Source organism: Scyliorhinus canicula, chromosome 6, assembly GCF_902713615.1.
Source record: "Scyliorhinus canicula chromosome 6, sScyCan1.1, whole genome shotgun sequence".
NCBI lineage: Eukaryota > Metazoa > Chordata > Chondrichthyes > Carcharhiniformes > Scyliorhinidae > Scyliorhinus > Scyliorhinus canicula.
The window spans coordinates 115634875-115654581 of NC_052151.1; the positions used below are offsets into that span (position 1 = coordinate 115634875).

At 43.6% G+C, this 19707-nt stretch overlaps 1 protein-coding gene across 3 annotated transcripts in view; it reads left to right on the forward strand.

The window, feature by feature from the left end:
- si:dkey-71h2.2 (low density lipoprotein receptor adapter protein 1-B) overlaps positions 1 to 19707 on the forward strand; it is a 118662-nt gene that overhangs the window by 35624 nt on the left and 63331 nt on the right. For all 3 annotated transcript variants that reach the window (XM_038799946.1, XM_038799945.1, XM_038799947.1), the window contains exon 2: positions 13081 to 13223. In XM_038799946.1, coding sequence (XP_038655874.1) covers positions 13081 to 13223 — 143 coding nt within the window. The remainder of the gene's footprint in view (positions 1 to 13080; positions 13224 to 19707) is intronic.

Consider the following 19707-nt stretch of genomic DNA (forward strand, 5'->3'; position numbering starts at 1 on the left):
AAGCAGACTCCCGGTGCCACCTCCCCTTATTTGGAAAGGCCTACGCACTTGGAACAATAATGACTAGGACGCGCCCAGCCATCAAGGTACCCGCCCCTAATTGGCCAGTATCGATAAGAGTGATCGAGACCCTATCGATCCATTGGATCCTGAGTTAACCCCGCCCAAAAGGGTGTGAAAGAGAGGAAGGATAAGAGGCCCTGCACACTAGGGATCGATCTCTTTTGGGACCAGCCTGTGCCCACATCAATCGCAGAATAACGATCAGCCAAGTTCAAGACCCGCGATCACTACCTGAGAGAGATGAATCGCAGCCGAGACTAGCCTGACGATTTCCAGCCGACACACATGGGGACTCCGATAAACGCCTTATCTACCTGCACTGAGCCGGTCATCCAGAAGTTAAATAAAGGTCATTTTAGTTGATAGGTGTAGTTTAATGTGCAACTGCGTGCATCATTTCAGAGAGATAAGTCTTGTGTTTAATAATAAACTGTCTTTTGAACTAACATACTGGTTGTGTGATCATTTGGTCAGTACAAGAAACATACTCACTGCTTGTGATTTGTAAATAAAGATAGCAACAGTAGTGAGCATAGTGAGCAATTGCTGAGCTCTGGGGTTCAGAGGGATCTGGGTGTCCAAGTGCATGAATCATAAAACGCCAGTATGCAGGTACAGAAAATAATTAGGAAAGCTGATAGAATGTTAGAAATAATTGAGGGGAATTTAATACATAAGTATTATATAAGGCATATAGTCATAGAACCGTACAGCACAGAAAAAGCCCTTGTGTCTGCACCGGTCAAAAACAACCATCTAACCATTCTAATCCCATTTTCCAGCACTTAACCCATAGCCTTTCATGCCCTGGGAATTCAAGTGCACACCTAAGTATTTCTTAACAGATGGCTTCTGCCTCCATCACCTTTTCAGACAGCGAATTCCAAACTCCCACCATAAGTATTCAATCCAGTACTGCCAGTTTCATGTACCTGCTGAAGTTGAAAGTTTAGCCCATAGTTCAATGCACAAGTGCCCTCACTGGAATACAGAATAGTCTTGTTTTGTGGGGATAGGAAGCAATATGTGCTGATTCTCTGGTTAATATAGGAATGGATAGATATTCCAGAATTTTGTTTACCATCTTGAAGGATTGTACAGAATTCTCTCTCCAAGGATTAAATTGGTGGGGCACAGACTTTTACAAGGTCTGTTGAGAGGCAATTACATCTGCCAAAGAGCTTTTACTAATCCCATGCTTTCTCATCTTTTATTGAAATTGCTGGAACCAGCCTTTTTTTAAAGCAGATATGCAAAGATACTCATGAAGGAATTGAAAGAACAGAATGCTGAAAAACAGTAGAACGCAACAAATCAGCATCTGCTTCCCATATCAGTTGTATGTAGATTTTAAGTAGGTGCTTTTCAAGCAGTTAATTATTTGGGGGGGGGGGGGGGGGGGGGGGGGTGTTGGTGGAAAGCAGAGTGGAGATGAGTGCAGTTGCAATCTATTGGACAATTGCATATCCTCCCCATCCATTATTCTGTTCATAACAAATACAGTTGGCTAATTATCTTGGATTCCCTATGGTGAGTGAGGTGTTCGACAGATTTGATTATTATACTTTATTTGCACGCCTAAGGGAAGGAATAGAAGGCAACATGTGCACCGCCAAACAAGAGGACATGCCTTTGTTTGTTGCCAAATTAAAAGCTTAAGTCATTCTTCTACTCTGACATCATGCAGTGTCCGCAATATTTTTTTTCTTCACCCGAGTTGGAGCACTTTACAATGATACCAATTTATCCCCATTACTATCCCTGTAAATTTCTGAAGACCAGATTCTAAAACTACAAAGTTCAGAATGTTAAAACATTATAGTTCTTTGTATCTTCAAATACTGTCCTGTTTTGAACCCTTTCATATTTAGCAAATCATCAATGTTTTCACTTGCATCCCAGATCTATCCTGCCTTTATTTATGGTGTCTGTTATATATTACAAGTGCCTTGCTGTTCAGCACTCTTCTCCGAGAATATTAATTAGACAGATGTGACAGTTGTAAACAGGCCCCTGGTAATGCACAGGCTTGCAAAGAACCTCTGGTGGACGGAAAAGCGAATGGCTGCTTTCAAGCCTGTTATTCCTTGGTACTGACGGTGCTTTCATTTGACTGGTCAACTTGTAACATTAGGAACAAAGAACTTTACAGCACAGGCCCTTCGGCCCACCAAGCCTGTGCCAATCTCTGTCTTATATACACAAAATATGTGCTACACTAATAAATGTGAAGAGGGCATATATTTGTCATGCTGTGTTACATGAATGTTACTACAATTACTCAGCTCTTCCTTGAGGCTCTTCCATGCCAGGTTGATGATCTGTAAATATAAAGCTGAAAAACTAAATCTTACTGAGGAGGCTTCAGGCAAATCCACATCCGATAACATGCTCTGAAAACTCTGCTCCTATTTTGACAATGTGACAAATTCTACCCCAACACCCAAGACATCCACAACACTGTAAAACAACCCATAACATTCTTCTTTTTTTTTTTCCTCTTCCCTACTTTGACAGTCATCCAGACTTGAAACGTTAGCTCCCTTCTCTCTCCTTAGATGCTGCCAGACCTGTTGAGATTGTTCAGTATTTTATCTTTTTTTGTTTCAGATTCCAGCATAGAACATAGAACAGTACAGCACAGAACAGGCCCTTCGGCCCTCGATGTTGTGCCGAGCCATGATCACCCTACTCAAACCCACGTATCCACCCTATACCCGTAACCCAACAAACCCCCCCCCCCCCCCCCCCTTAACCTTACTTTTTTTAGGACATTACGGGAAATTTAGCATGGCCAATCCACCTAACCCGCACATCTTTGGACTGTGGGAGGAAACCGGAGCACCCGGAGGAAACCCACGCACATACGGGGAGGACGTGCAGACTCCGCACAGACAGTGACCCAGCCGGGAATCGAACCTGGGACCCTGGAGCTGTGAAGCATTTATGCTAACCACCATGCTACCGTGCTGCATCTGCAGTAATATCCTCTTCCTTACGTCTGCATTAATGGATTAAGAAAAATAAACAGGATCTGAATTCCGACCCACATCATGCCCAAAACAAGTTGGTTCTTCCTTGGGATCAACCCTTATCTGTGTACCAGGTTTTGTTAAAATTCATGTATTAGCTTTTGAAGTACAGTGTTTACAAACTGGGGTGAAAACATTACCCCTGCCCATCTCTATTTTTGGAGTAAGTATTCTTGATATTGGTTTTCATGCCCAGTGCAGGCATGACGATATTCTGTTAAGCCATGGAAAGCCATTTTATAAAGTACAAGCTGAATATTCTGGTATGTCTTCACACAGTAACACATTGAAAAGCTTTGGGACATTTAAGTACCGTTTCAGTATGTTGGTGAATGAGTGCGGTATAGGGTAGGGTGTTGAGGTGAGGCCTCGGTGGAGGTTGGGGCTGGGGGGTGGGGAGAGGTCAGTTGTGTTGTTATCCAGAAAATGGACATGGCTTTTTTCATGCCTTATTTCCCGGATAACTATCCAGGTCAGTGAGTTGAGTTGCCTGAAGTCTCCAGAGTCTAACTCCGCATTAAAGACTTTCTCGATGGGTCCCAGAGAGCAGGGGAATTGCCCACCGGAAGTTCAAACTTCCTGGGGAACTCCTGTGGAGTCTATATGTTGGGGCTTCAGCGGGGTCCTGCAGCACATCTTCTGGGATGCGTCTGGCCTCTGACCATCTGATGACAAGATTTTCCGGGCCGATGTTTTTTGCATTACATTCCTCTTCCTGTTAATCTCTTCAAAGGACAGAAAAATATTGTTCAAGCATACTAATTGTTCATCCGTAATATACCAACAATCCTTTCTGGATAGAAAATTGTCCAGTGGGTGTGGTGAGTTCACTGGATGTGGGCTTTGCTAGTGGGGCCAGACCTTTCTAATAAAGGCTTCTTTCTGAAGGTATGTGATTTGTGTTGGATTTGGGTCAAGTTCATTGAAGGGAGAAAAGGTTTCAAAATCAGTTTATTGGAAGTTGCCCAGAAAACCTAGCAATTGATCAATCTTTTGTTAAATGTTTCCCAAGCAGCTTTTTTTTTGAATGAGTGCGTAGCATTTAAATTCTCCAGTCATCTGACCTCATTCCCATATAGCTAAGGAAGATTGTAGGATTAGAACAGAACTTGATTTCCTCCCATACTTCCCTCCATACTCTTGGCTGTGTCCCATCTGATCCTGGTGACTTATCAACTTTGAAGTAAGTATTAGTACCTCCTCGATCAATTTATTTTTTTGCCCAACCAGTAACTCAAGTTACTATGAGCGGAATTCTCCGCTCCCCACGCGGCGTGGGAGAATCACGGGAGGGCCCCCCGACATTTTTCGCGCCCCCTGCGATTTCCCCCCCCCCCCCCCCCCCCAACCCCCGCTTGGAAGAATCGGTGCCCGCTGTTTTTCACGGCGAACGGAGATTCTCCGACCCCGATGGGCTGAGCGGCCGGCCGTTCACGCATGTTTCACGACGGCGGCAAACACACCTGGTCGCTGCCGTCGTGAAACGGGTGCCAGGTGCCCGTTTGGGGCTTCTAGGGGCCGTTTGGGGCAAGAGCACCACGACTGTGCTCGGGAGGGATCAGTGCCTACCGATCGTCGGGCCGGCGTCCAAATCGGATGCACTATTTCCCCTCCGCCGCCCCGCAAGATCAAGCTGCCACGTCTTGCGGGTCGGCTGAGGAGAAAGACGGCCACCGTGCATGCGCGGGTTTGTGCTGTCAGCGTGATGACTTAAGCCGTGTATGCGTGGGTTGGAGCCGGCCAACCTCTGCATGCGCAGCTGACGTCATTAGGCGTGCCGGCCGCGTCATTCTTGCCGTGACGCCCCCGCAGCCGAGAGTTACGGAGCGCCGCTCCTAGCCCCGCCGGGAGGGGAGAATAGGGGGCGAGGAGCGGCCTCCGAGGCCGTAGTGAAACTCTGCCGAGTTCACGACGGCCCTCCCGATTTTTCCCGAGAGCGGAGAATTCCACCCTATATCTTTGGCAGTACCATCTCTTGGTAAAGTTTTTATTTAATTCTTCAGCCATGCCCTTGTCTCGATTCAGAAGTCCTCCTTTTGGTATCTAATTATTTATGACTATCAAAGAATTTGTGTTTTATTCTTCTATTTTCTATTCATATTGAGCTCATGTAAAGGGATGCAGGGGAGTAAGAGAGGGAAATAATTCACAGTTAATCAAAGCCGATGCATTTTATATAAACACTTCGTTGCAATGACAAATTCATCAATCAAATTAGATTTCACATTTCACAGCAATCTCCCGGACAAGCCATTCAGAACAAGTGAGAGTCATGCTGTAGAATCATATGCTGGGGCAATTATAAAGGGGTAAAGACATTTGAGGGAGATGGGCATAAAATTCATTGGTATGAATTTTCCTGATCCTGTGGTGGCAAGCTTGGTGTGGTGCAGCAGGGGAGAATAGGGGATTGTGGGTATGGGTGGACAAAAGAGGGAGGGATATGAGGGGAGCTCCTCAATGCATTCATGCCATTAGGGAACTTTCCCCTGGGCAGTCTGGGATGTGGATCAACTGCCCTTTGTTGTGTATTCATGTCTGTTCCTTGTTGGAACAGGGTCACTTTGGGGTTTGATCACGTGATGAATTGATCATTGACTGTTGGACAGGCTCACAATCCTTCTAATCTAGCCGCCTGTATGCAAATAGCTCCCTAATAAAGCTTCTCTTTTTGAATACCACAAAGGAAACTGACCATGAGGTGGTCGGAATCCACACTGCCAAAGAACTGCAGAAATCCCGTGGAGTAAGAAAAATGATTGATCCATGCTGCAGCCATCCAAAAAGATGTAAGACCATAAACACATTGCCACATCAAAGCCGGTGATGGAGGGCACCGAATAATAGCAGAAACCATCATAGAAACCAAAGTTTAATCAGAAGTTTCGGAACAAACAGCATCATAAAAGGGGCTGCCCCATGCTCTGCTTGGAACATTCTGGAACAATGCTCCCACCACTGAGTAGCAAGTAAAATAACAAATTGATTGAGAGCAGGGGAAAGGAGCCGACTGAGCTCAGGGTTGCATTGTTTGGAAAAGAAACAAGGTGGTGCTAAAAACTTTGTGGAATATTTGTGCTTGTACAAGACCTTGCCATAGTAAAAATGGCAAGGGTTTTTTGGCACCATGGGATGTATGACGGTGAGCACTGAGCACTGGAGCTCATAAGCTGAAAGATTCAAATACTGTGTCCAGGTTAACAAAAGTTCGGTGGACTTTGCCCCGACGTTCCTGAGCACGAAATGGGGGAAACCTTCAACCTCCTGTGAAGCCTGGTGCAACCAGAAGAACCAGGCCGAAAACATATGATGAGATTGTGGCTGTATTGCCACTTCTCAGCGAAACCATTGGTCATCGCCAAGAGGTTCAGGTTCCATAAATGTAACCAGCAAGAAGTTGAATCAATCTCACAATTTGTAGCTACTTTAAAGAAATTAGCTGAATATTTGTGAATTTGGAGATGTCTTAAACATCAGCGTTAGAGGCAGACTTGTCTGTGGGTTAAGACCTGAAGCTACCCAAAAAAGGCTGTTAACAGAAAGCAATTGAAAACCTAAAGAAGATTTCCGAAGTCACGATTTCTAAGGAACTAACAGCTGAGGAAGCATAACAATTAATCTCGAGCACTAAAATCCATTAAATAGTGACTGAAATCCGAACACCAACACAGGTTCAAAGTTGCCATTGATGTGTAAAAACTGGGCTCACAGCAACTGGTTGCTGGAGTAAAGATGTAAAATGCAAGAATTGTGATAAAGAGGAGTGCATTGTAGCATAGTGGTTAGCATAATTGCTTCACAGCTCCAAGGTCCCAGGTTCGATTCCTGGCTTGGGTCACTGTCTGTGCGAGTCTGAATGTTCTCCCCGTGTGTGCGTGGGTTTCCTCTAGGTGCTCCGGTTTTCTCCCACAGTCCAGAGATGTGCAGGTTAGGTGGATTGGCCATGCTAAATTATCCCTTCGTGTCCAAAATTGCCCTTCGTGTTGGGTAGGGTTACTGGGTTATGGGGATAGGGTGGATGTGTGGACTTGGGTAGGATGCTCTTTCCAAGAGCGAGTGCAGACTCGCTCGATAGGCCGAATGGCCTCCTCCTGCACTGACAATTATAAAGAATCATAGAATTTAATGTGCTTGTTGGTGAAAGAAGCAACAAATTTCAAACTAGAATTATAAAAAGCAAGAAGCAAATTAATCAAGTGAAAATTCAAATGGACGGAAGGGTGGTACTTAAAGTGGGTGAGAAAGGACCAGAGTCACAGCCAGATGACTAACTAACTGTGGCTGAATGTACTGCCCATTGCAGGGTCTGGATCACTCCTTTACTGGATGGACATCTGGTGAAATGGAGCTGGACTTCATTGGTACCAGAAGCTGAAATTACAACATATTGCCATAAAGCCTTCAAAGATAATACAACCAGACTCGATGTGTATACTACGTGTATTTATCTTATGTTCTATATTCTCAAGTGTGTAGTGATTTTTTATTACTTCCGTACAAGTGACAAATTTAAATCTTGTGCTGCTGTGCATGGGATAAATTTAAATCTAGTGTCGCTAAGGGACTGTATCAAAGTAAATGTGAAGCTAAACAGACCGCAGAATTGTCTCTGCATATCGTTAATGGTAACTATCCAGTCCTAATGGGGAGAACCTGGCTGGAGAGAATCGAGCCAAACTGAGTAATGGTAAATCGTATATCAGATGCTGAGGCAGGCCCAACCAAAAGTTCAAAGGATCAGAAAATAGCAGTTGCTGAAAAAGCTGTGGACAAGGCTCAGGCTAGTAGTGCTGGGACCAAGACCACAAAGGCTTTCTAACAAATGTGGTTCAGTATCGGGAAACAACGGTTGAAGAGCTTGCAGAGTATGCATATTAATGCTTTAACAAAAACAAAGCTCAAATGTATGGTTTAGCTCAGTGGGCTAGACAGCTGGTTTGTAATGCAGAACAATGCCAGCAGCGCGGGTTCAATTCCTGTACCAGCTTACTCAAACAGGTGCTTGAATGTGGCGACCAGGGGCTTTTCACAGTAACTTCATACTTGTGGCAATAAAAGATTATTATTATAAATTTGGCAGATGTTGTAATCCTACAGGAGGCCCAGGGGTCTGCAACATGTCCCTGTGGTCTCGTCTGAATATGATCTACCCAGCTGAGGGAGCAGGGCTACCCCTCCATTCAAAAGACTGTTGGGATATAAATACCCTGGTCCAGGTGAGAGTGGGGGACCCTTTGTGGAGTGGGAGACATGTATAGTAACCTGAATAAAAACAATTTTATTGCTGCAGACATCGCTTCCGAGTGGTCGCTTGCCTGAAACATTAGGGGCTGGTTTAGCACACTGGGCTAAATCGCTGGCTTTTAAAGCAGACCAAAGCAGGCCAGCAGCGTGGTTCAATTCCCGTACCAGCTTTCCGGAATGTGGCTACTAGGGGCTTTTCACAGTAACTTCATTTGAAGCCTACTTGTGACAATAAGTGATTTTCATACATCATATTGGTGACAAGGGTCAGGTGGCGCTGCAGGAGGCACCATTTCCTCTGGATCGGGCCCACCTCGATGAGGGCTCTACTCAGGCAGCAGAGATGCCACTAATCCGAAAGCTTGAGGCGTTCAACACCGAGACTGAGGATTGGACCCAGTACATAGAGCGGATGATCTGCTTCTTTCATCTGAACAACATAGTCGGGGGTGAAAGACAGGTGGTGACTCTCCTTGTGGTTCGTGGTGCAGAGACAGATAGCATTATCAGTTGTTTAACCTTTCCTGACTGGCCTGACATCGGCCAGTTCATGGAGCTCGATATGCTGGTCGACAGCCATTTCAACCCGAAACTGCCACTTATTGTTCAATGTTTCCATTTCCACATGGCTTCTCAATGCCAGGAAGAACTTATCGCGCTATTTTCGGGCCCAACCTGTTCTTTACACTTTAAGGCCAAAGGTGGAGGCCAAACTGGACAAGCTTGGAAAAGCTGGGAATCATCCGGCCAGTGTAATTTGCGCATTCGGCCTCTCCGGTCATGTTGGTTATGAAGACCGACACTTGTGGGCATTACAAAATAACAGACAACCGGGCATCCTGTCTGAATCGCGACCCGGTGTTGAAGATTGAAGACTTGTATGTGAGGCTCAGCGGCGGACACACTTTTCTCAAGCTCAACATGAGCCATGCCTATCTCCAGTTAGTTTTGGATCCATCCTCCTGTCCATCAGCATGCAACGGGGGTTGCAGGGATGTACCAGGCTACCTTTTCAGGGTCTCCTCTGCATGTACCATATTCCAGAGGGTAATGGAAAATATCCTCCGAGGGTTGCCACAAGTGGCAGTTTACCTGGACAATGTGCTAATCACTGCTTCCTTCTACCAAGAGCACCAAAACAAATCTGGAGGACATGCTGTGCCAGTTCAGTGTCCGCCTGCGGTGTGGAAAGTGCGTGTTCCATGCAATTGAAGTGGTCTATTTGGGCTACAGGGTCGGTAGGCACAGACTGCAGCCGGTGGATGATAAAGTTCAGGCTATCTGACAGGCACCCGTGCCTTGAGGTCCCACTGAGCTCCGTACATTTTGTGGGCCTGGTCAACTATTACAGGAAGTTCATCCCAAATTTGGCGATGGTTTTGGCCCCACTGCACTTGTTGTTGAAAAAGGACCAGTGGTGGATTTGGGACGTGCCGCAGCAGGGGGTGTTTACCGAGGTAAAGCGTTGGCTGTCGTCTTGCTATTTACTGATGCACTTTGACCCAGCGAAGCCCTTATTGCTCACGTGACGCCTCGCCCTACGGGATCGGGGTCATTTTGACACCGGATGGTTGACACTGAATGGCCCATTGCATTCGCTAGCCCTGGCACCAGGCAAGCAACACACCCTTCTGGACTTCTTTTTGCTGCTGCGAATGGTGCCAATCCATCTCACTACATGCTCCTCCACTGCCACTACATTCTTGTCTTCTCCCTCTTGCTTAAACAATTACCTGTACTTTGGGGCCATGGCCAGCCTGCTCGTCCACCTTCTTTTCATCCATGCAGGTTGGAGAACCTGAAAGCTGTTTGACAGTTGCAAAGTCTGAAGTTTCTCCACTACTGTTTGCTTGGTCCCTCTACCTGCCTCACTCACGGTCACATCCTCCTCCCCCTTCCTGCCGAAAAAAGCAGACAACCCAGCCCTATTCTAAGAGGTGTGGCCTTCCTCTGGAACAAGGTGTCCCTTTCCCTTATGTTGTGCTATGTCTGCATTTGGCTTCCAGATCTACAATCTTGATTCAGAATTCCTCTAGCTGTTTATACTTTCTGCAGATGTTTGTCTTGGATCACCTTCGTGTCCAGAAGCTCCCACATTCCACATCTCAATCATAATACCTGTTCTGCTATTGTTACGTATGTTACTCTGTTAACTTAATTAACTTAATTGCTATGCATGCCACTAATTCATATGCATGCCACACCTCCTTCCCCAAACACCAAATTTCCAAGAGCACCATTCACTACTTAGAACATAGAACATAGAACATAGAACAGTACAGCACAGAACAGGCCCTTCGGCCCTTGATGTTGTGCTGAGCCATGATCACCCTACTCAAACCCACGTATCCACCCTATACCCGTAACCCAACAAATCCCCCCCCCTTAACCTTACTTTTTAGGACACTACGGGCAATTTAGCATGGCCAATCCACCTAACCCGCACATCTTTGGACTGTGGGAGGAAACCGGAGCACCCGGAGGAAACCCACGCAGAAACTTACTCGACCTACATCTCGCTCCCACCTTACTGATCATATGGTTTGAAAAGCTTTTCTCTTTTATAGACCGTCTGATGCGTTGCTAGCTAATTCAGCTTCCTACTACAGTAATTAACACCAACTGAACCAACTACTTTTAGCTGGTTGACCGATAACAGTCACTACCAGGCAATTACCTGTTTAACAAGCTATTTATTTGAAGGTTGTTAGGTCTGTGTCAGAACCTGATTCTTCTTCTGAAGTTAGACCTGAAAAATACCTCCCAGAACTTGCCACGTGAAACTAATTTACTACTCGCGTGGTCTCGATCTCACTCGGGCGCAGACGTCTTTCTCCATGCTTACCCCTTTGCCACAGACCCACTGCAATGTCGTTGATTCGTAGACTTCGAATCCCATTCGGCCCATCGAGTCTACACCGACTCTCTGAAGGAGTACCGTACCCAGGCTTGCTCCCCCATAAATCCGTAACCCCACCTAATTTTTAAGCGTTAAGGGACAATTTACCATGGCCAATCCACCTCATCTGCATATCTTTGGACTGTGGGAGGAAACCGGAGCACCTGGAAGAAACCCACGCAGACACTGGGAGAAAGTGCAAACTCCACACAGATAGATAGCCGATGCTGGAATTGAACCGGGATCACTGGCGCTGTGAGTCAGCAATGCTAACCACTGTGCCGCCCCATTCCTAACTGCAGTCTGAAACGGTCTAGTGAGACATTTCGAGTTCAAGGGTAATTAGAGATGTTGATCTTGCCATCCCAGGAAAGAATGAAAAAGCTACTCTGTCCTTGCTTTGGGATTTTCTGTTGAATTATTTTCTTTTAATAGGATTAGCTGTATCACATGAGAACTGAAGAATTGTATCTGAAACAATGGCCGGAATTTTCCAGTTTAAAAATTCAAGTGTGTTCGCTTGTTAATTTTTTTCACTGTAAGTTGAAATCATGCCAATGTGTAAATTGTGAATGTTAAGGACTTCCTGCTGGGATCATAACTGGACTTGTTCCTTTATGAATATATCTACTCTGGGTCTGAAGCACAGAATAAAAGTTGCATTCAAAATTTTTTCAATGGAATGACGTTAAAGAATGATTTTGACTCAAGTTGGAGTAAAGGGCTGGAGCAAAAGCTTATGCATTCATCTAGCTTGATGAGTCCACTTGATGAATTCAAAAGCATAGGAATTTGGCCAAATTCAACTTCTCCATACTCCCTGGTTTATGCTTCACATGTTGAGATCCACAATTTCACCTATATGTTCTTGCTTGTATCCTTTAACTGTCGAAAAGCTACTTTGTGACCGTTGCATCATTAGCCGTGTTTAGCATTAGAAAAGTAAATAGTGCCATTCAGAATTTTGTTTTATTTTTTCACTCACATCCCGTGGGCATCGCTGGCAAGCCAGCATTTATTGCCATCCCTAATTTCTGTTGAGAACGTGGTGATGTGAGCTGCCTCATGTAGTGTAGGTATATCCAAAGTGCTGTTAGAAAGACAGATCTATGATTTTGATCCAACGACTGTGAAAGAACCCAAGTCAGGATGGTCTGTGACTTGGAGGGGAACTTGCAGATTGTGGTGTTCTGATCTTGTCCTTCTATGTGATAAGAGGTCATTGGTTGGGAAGTTGCTGCCTAAGGAACCTTGGTGAGTTGCTGCAGTGCATCTTGTAAATGGTACACACTGCTCTTGGTTTTGGACAGATGAGAATATGAAATATAAAAAATCTCAAAGCTGATTTTGAAATCTCAAAGCAAATCTCACTCCTCCGCCCTATCCTGCAACCCTGTGCATTGATTGTGGTCAATCCACCTAATCTGCCCAATTTTGGACTATGAAAATCCTGGATGACCTTCCCCATCCCCACACATACACACCTACCCAAACAAGATTCAAGAGTACCTTCACGATGGGGACTGCAGAGGTTTCAAGGAATCCCACTTCCACCTTCTGCAGGGCAACTAAGGTGGCATAATTTGAGTAGGTTTTGCTAATTATTCTGATATCCTAAGAATGAATATAAAAAAAAATCATTCTTCTGCTCTATGTTTTGAGGATATATTTTGAGGATCTTTCTAAGTGTAAACTAACTTTTACATATGCCTATTTCCTTCAAAATAATTTATTGTTTATGAAGTGCAAAGGCACATTTGAGAGATGTCATGACGTAAAACTTTGATGTAAGCTTGTCTTTCTTCCATCAAATAAATGTACTTTCTTTCCGTTCCTTTTCAGAGCTGCCAGAAAACTGGACTGATACAAAGGAATCCTTGCAAGAAGGGATGGTCTTTCACCTCAAGTACCTTGGTGTGACTGTAGTGGACCAGCCAAAAGGAGAAGGAATGGCAGCTGCAGCCATTAGACGGATAATTACTGTGGTAACTGTTTTATTTTATAAACTTTGGAGAATGCTAATTGCCTGCAACCTGGTGGCAATATTTTTGTTGTGACATGCAATTAATTGGGGAAATTCACAATTACATTAATTCTTGCATCATTGAAGCAATGTCCACATTAAAATAAAAGCTGGGTGGCATTCGCCATTGACTGCCAAAAGAAATATAGCTTTACCAAGGTCTTTGGATGCAGCAAGAACATACCATTGTTGCTGCAGTATGGTTCAAAATCAGAAGCATCAGTGAAACCTAGCAGTGACGTGCTGATGAGGTCATCCCCTCTATGACCATAAACTGAAGACTTGGCCCTGAGGTCAGTCTGTAGCTCAGTGGCAGGTGTGTGCTTTATTATGATAAATGTCTCTAAACTTGTTGAGCACTTTTTAATACGTTTAAATGCGTTTAGGCACTTTTTAAATGCTTTTAGAAACTTTCAAAATGTTTACTTCAATTAGCTTTGAATGCCCAGTTACCGTCCTCGGCGAACATCTTGGACAAAGTAGATGGTTTTCACGGGAGTTGCAAACCCATAGTAGACCTTAGTGTTTTTCAGTATTTCAAGTGCAATCTGGAAAAAGAGCAAGTTGTGTTTCCGTAAAATAAATTCAGACCTCATTTCACATGAGTAACACACAAATCTCCCTCCCTCTCTCTGCTAGTCAGGGCCTACACTGAAACTGTCCAGAGTGATTTGGGAGAAGCTTCACCCCCACTCTTCCCACAGCTCCCCCCACCCCACCTTCACAAACACGTGGAGAAATTATATGCAAAAAAGAGGATTAATAATTCTTATTAGCATTCTTATTAAAATAATGAAGAGGGAGAAATCCTAATATGAGTAAACTGACAAGAAATACTTGAGTCAAAGGTTCTTTATGAATATTAAAAGAAAGAGATTAGCTAAAGCAAATGTTGTTCTCCAGGCGGATGAGGTTGAGAAATTAATAATGAGGAAGAGAATGGCAGAGACTTGTATTCTGTGTCTTCACAAAGCGCATCCCAATAATAATAAACAATCAAAGGGCAAAAGAGAGGGAGGAACTTATAACAATCACTGGAGAAAAAGTACTCTGAAAACTAATGTGACTAAAAGCTTAAAAGTCCCCTGGATCTGATGACCTGCATCCAAGGTATTTAAAAGTGCTGCAGAGATAGTGGATGAGATAGTTGTTATCTTCCAAAATTCCCAAGACACTAGTAAGGTCCCAGAAAATTGGAAAACCACAATTGCAGCACTCTCTGCTCAAGAAAGGAGGGCGACAGAAATCAGGGAAGTATAGGGCAGTTAACCTAACATTGGAATCCGTTATTAAGGGAGTAGTAGTAACACAATAAGTCAGTGTGGTTTTATGAAAGAGAAGTTGTGTTTTGACATATTTATTAGAATTCTTTGAGGATGCAGCAAGCAATGTGGATAAAGGGGAATCAGTAGATGTCTCATTTGGATTTCCAAAAGACATTCAATAAGGTGCCACATAAACAGTGACTACACATGGTAAGAGCTCATGGTGTGTTAACATATTAGCAAAGAGAGAGGATTGGCTAACTTAAGAGGCAACAGAGAGGTAAATGGGTAATTTTCAGGTTGGTAGATTATAATTAGTGGAGAGCCACGCAGATCAGTGCTGGGATCAGAACTATTTACCATCCATACTAATGACTTGGACGAAGGGCCAGAGTATATTGCAGTTAAATCTGCTGATGATACAAAGGAAGGAAAGCAAGCTGTGAATACAGTTGAGAATATGGAGTCTGCAAAGGGATAACGAAAGATTGCAAGAGCAAATATTTGTCAGATGAAGTTTAATGTAGGAAGAATGAACAGAAAAGCATATGTAAATGGCAAGAGACTGCCAAATGCTGCAGTGCAAAGAGATCTGGATGTCCTCATACATGAATCCCAAAAAGGTAGCATGCAGGTACAGCAAGTAATTAGGAATGCAAGATGGGAAGTCTTGCTACAATTGTCCATGGTTTTGGTGAGACCACACCTAGGGTACTGTGCATAGGAGGGATATACTTGCATAGGAGACAGTTGAGATGAGATTTACCTGGTTGATTCCTGGGATTAAAAGGTTGCCTTAAAGAAAGTTTGAGTCATTGAGCCTAAAGTCACTGGAGTTTCAAAGGATATATTGAAACTTAGTGAAGGATCTTGAAAGCGTAGATGCTGAGAGGATGTATCCCCTTGTGGGGGAATCTAGAGCTAGTGGATACAGTTTAAAGATGTAAAGATCTCCCAATTAAGATGTAAATAAGGAACAATTTCTGCTGAGGGTTGCTAGTCTTTGGAATTCTCTACCCCAGCGAGCAGTGGACGCTGGGCCATGATATATTCATGGTCAAGATAGATAGATTTATATTGAAAAATGGAAAAAAACATAAACTAGATGTGCATTAACTAAGATGGTGGCTTCACACCATGTCACTACTTTAAGCAATTCTGGATAATCTTAACTCCAGTCCCTTCAGAGCTAAGTCTTTTGAATTTTTTCCACAACACCTTATACTTTTTAAGATCCATAAAAATTACAGTACCTTTCACCCCACAGCACCTTCACATCTGTTGGGGTTGCTTCTGAGGTTAACCAGCAGATTGCTTTTCAAATTTGGCTCCCTTCGCATGCTGCTTGCTGGGAGTTAAACAGCTATTCCTGCTGTTGGCTGAAATCAGGGGAGGGGGGGGGGGGGGGGGGGGGGGGGGGGGGAAAGAGAGAGGATAGCTCTCCTGCAGAGGTTTCAGTATCTCCTTTTAATACTTTTTTTCCCCATTGATATCTCTATATTTAATGACCTTCAACTCTTGATTTTGGCATTTAGAATTGAAAAGAAAAGTAAACCCCTTCATCACTTTCCCTGCGACACCTTTCCTTCACACCTTGTATATCTTATCCGTTGAATTCTAACATCCTATTTAGATCGATTCATGTTCTATACCCATTCTTACTAGATTGCACTAGGTATGTATCTATTTGCAGTGTTGCTAGGCACATTGACACATCAAATGCACTGGTTAGACTCAGACAGTCACTCTGTCCCCATATTCCCATAGTTTAAAATCTATAACCAGATGATTACTACCAGAAGATATTCCAATTTTTTCAGGACACTTATTGAATGTGGGAGCGAGCTTGTGGGACCAAATGACTGATTCCTATTTGTGACTCCACTGAAGCCCTTTGTATCAGTGATTTTTTTTTTTAGAACAGTACAGCACAGAACAGGCCCTTCGGCCCTCGATGTTGTGCCGAGCAATGATCACCCTACTCAAGCCCACGTATACATATCCCAGTAACTCAACAACCCCCATTAACCTTATTTATTTTTTTCGGACACTAAGGGCAATTTAGCTTGGCCAATCCACCTAACCGCACATCTTTGGACTGTGGGAGGAAACCGGAGCACCCGGAGGAAACCCACGCACACAGGGGGAGGACGTGCAGACTCCACACAGACAGTGACCCAGCCGGGAATCGAACCTGGGACCCTGGAGCTGTGAAGCATTTATGCTAACCATGCTACCGTGCTGCCTGTGATATTTGGACCAAAAAATCCAAGCATTTGGATCTGACTCTCTCCTCCGATGTAAATCACACTGCAATACTTACAAATGAACATTATCATAATATTTACAATTAAAGTTTGAACAGACCCAAATGCCGCTTTGAAGTGTTTAGAACATGAGAAAATAGTTAGTTGTTCCTCAGTTTCCCTAACATTTGAATTTTGTTTATTCTTATTAAACAACTGACACACATGTCCTTTTGAGGAAGAAAAAGACAGTGCGGAAAAAAATAATGTGCTTTGTTTTAAGAAGGACACCTTTATTAAGTACATAATAAATATCTGCTGGGGTCCTTCCCGTTCAAATCCCTTGGCCAGACAGCTACTTCGTGATGCAGAGCAAGGCCAGCAGCACGGGTTCAATTCCCATACCGGCTGAGGTTATTCATGAATGCCCCACCTTCTCAACCTTGCCCCTCACCTGAGGTGTAGAACATAGAACATAGAACAGTACAGCACAGAACAGGCCCTTCGGCCCTCGATGTTGTGCCGAGCAATGATCACCCTACTTTAAACCCACGTAACCCGTATACCCGTAACCCAACAATCCCCCCCTTAACCTTACACTACGGGCAATTTAGCATGGCCAATCCACCTAACCCGCACATCTTTGGACTGTGGGAGGAAACCGGAGCACCCGGAGGAAACCCACGCACACACTGGGAGGACGTGCAGACTCCACACAGACAGTGACCCAGCCGGGAATCGAACCTGGGACCCTGGAGCTGTGAAGCATTGATGCTAACCACCATGCTACCGTGAGGCCCCAAATGCCGCTTTGAAGTGTTTAGAACATGAGAAAATAGTTAGTTGTTCCTCAGTTTCCCTAACATTTGAATTTTGTTTATTCTTATTAAACAACTGACACACATGTCCTTTTGAGGAAGAAAAAGACAGTGCGGAAAACACCACCCTGTGGTGACCCTCCAGTTAAATCACCACTGGTCAGCTCTACCTCTCAAAGGGGAAAGGAGCCTATGGTCATCTGGGACTGTGGCGACTTTACCACATCTGCTCCACTTGTCATCCACTTCCACTGATAACGTTGCATATAATTTAATGATAACTGATGCTTATTGGTGAGTTATATTTTGGTTTCAGGCACTCTTTTGAACTACTGTTTACATTGCCCATATATTTCAAAGATTTCCTTCCGTGCACTATGTCATCTAATAAAGCTACACAGCTTTTCCATCAAGTAATGCAATTTCAATCCTTAATTCTTTGTTATTTTTGCTTTGTTCAAGATTGTCTTTTTAAAAAAAAAGGTCAGCTTTTACTAAATGATGCAGTAAACATCCAGCTACAATGAGCCATGAGGCAATCATTTTCAAACAATGTTTCTCTGTAGCTAATCTGCATGGAAACTGCTAGCTTGTCATGTGACATTCAACGTCAGTGTGCTTGTTTAACTTTGCTTCAACATGAATGGTTTATACTGCCAAAATATAATTTTGAATTCACTAGTTTGAAAAGTAAAATCTGTTTTCCACTGAATTAGTTTTTTAAAATCCAGTTTGCAACATGCAAAATATATAATTTAAGTCGATGTACAAAAAGTAGATCCAACACAACTAGTTTTTGCTACCAGTGCCTTTCTAATGGTGGAAGTGCTCCTGAGCAGGTTCAAGGGCTGTCTATGTCGGTCCAGAATGAAAATGTACATAACTTCTGGGCCATCAACCAAAATTGTCCAATTACAGCTCCCTGCCACTTTACGGAGGAACCTGGTGTGACCATCAGCATGGTCTCCTCTGGAGCCCATTGAGGTACACATTAACTTTCTGTTTGGCGTAAGTGTTGGAACTTGTGGTGCCACTGAAGCCCTTGGTATCAGTGAATACTTTCTCACTCAGTGCTCTTTGGACCACAGAATCTGAGCATTTGGATCTGACTCTCCCCTCCAATATAAATCATACTGCAATATGTACAATTTAACATGATCTGAAAGTTTGAACAGTACCAAATACCATTTTGAAGTTTGTAACATGAGAAAATAGTTGGTTGTCCCCTCAGATTCTCTAAGATTAGAATTTCACTCAAAATCAGAGCTGATTAGCAGAGCTCTGCTCTCCTGTTGAAGTATATGAGTATACAACCCTGATTTCAGTATAGAGCAACACAGGAGTACAATACAATATATATTGTGCTGAGCGCTCACACTGCCCTTGAATTGTAATTGTGATAAACCACAATGTGCAATACGCCCATGCTTTGCATAAATTTAGTGCTGGCATAAGTCTAATATATTTATAGGCAGGTGGTCATATACATAAACTTTTGGAATTCTGGTATGCTAACCCTATATTGACTCTCGTCATTTTTTTATTGACTATATGCCGACCATCAGATTTTTCACGCAGCATTTTTGACTACTGTTTGCTGACAGAAACCAGTGCAGAGTTTAAACTTGCAAAGATTTAACTCAAAGATTTAAAAGTTTAAACTCAAGATTGCCTTTGAGTTTACTAGATACAACTGCCCTGCAGTCACGTTCAAAAGTTAAGTGCATTTAATGGAGCAGTGTGTTTTTTGTTGCCGTTGGCCTATTGCCCATAGTTTTGTCAAAACCATATTTGACAGCTTAAGTACAAATCCATTGTCTCCAATCTGCCAAACCAAAAAAACAGACATTTTTATAAACTGCCATAAATCAATTTTAATTGTTATTAAATGAGTAAAATAACAATTTGGCTCTGCACTGATGTGGTGGTGCACTGGGCTAGTTATCAGCTTCATGCAGGCCTTTTCCTTGCTCCAAGTGGTCCATGTGATTCCTGACCCAATTTGGCCCGATTTCATGTGTATCCTAATAAATGAAATTCGGCTCAGAATTTTTTTTCCCCTGAGAAAACTGACAAGATACAATATCCTGCATGGGCTCAGTCCTGAGGTTGCCGGT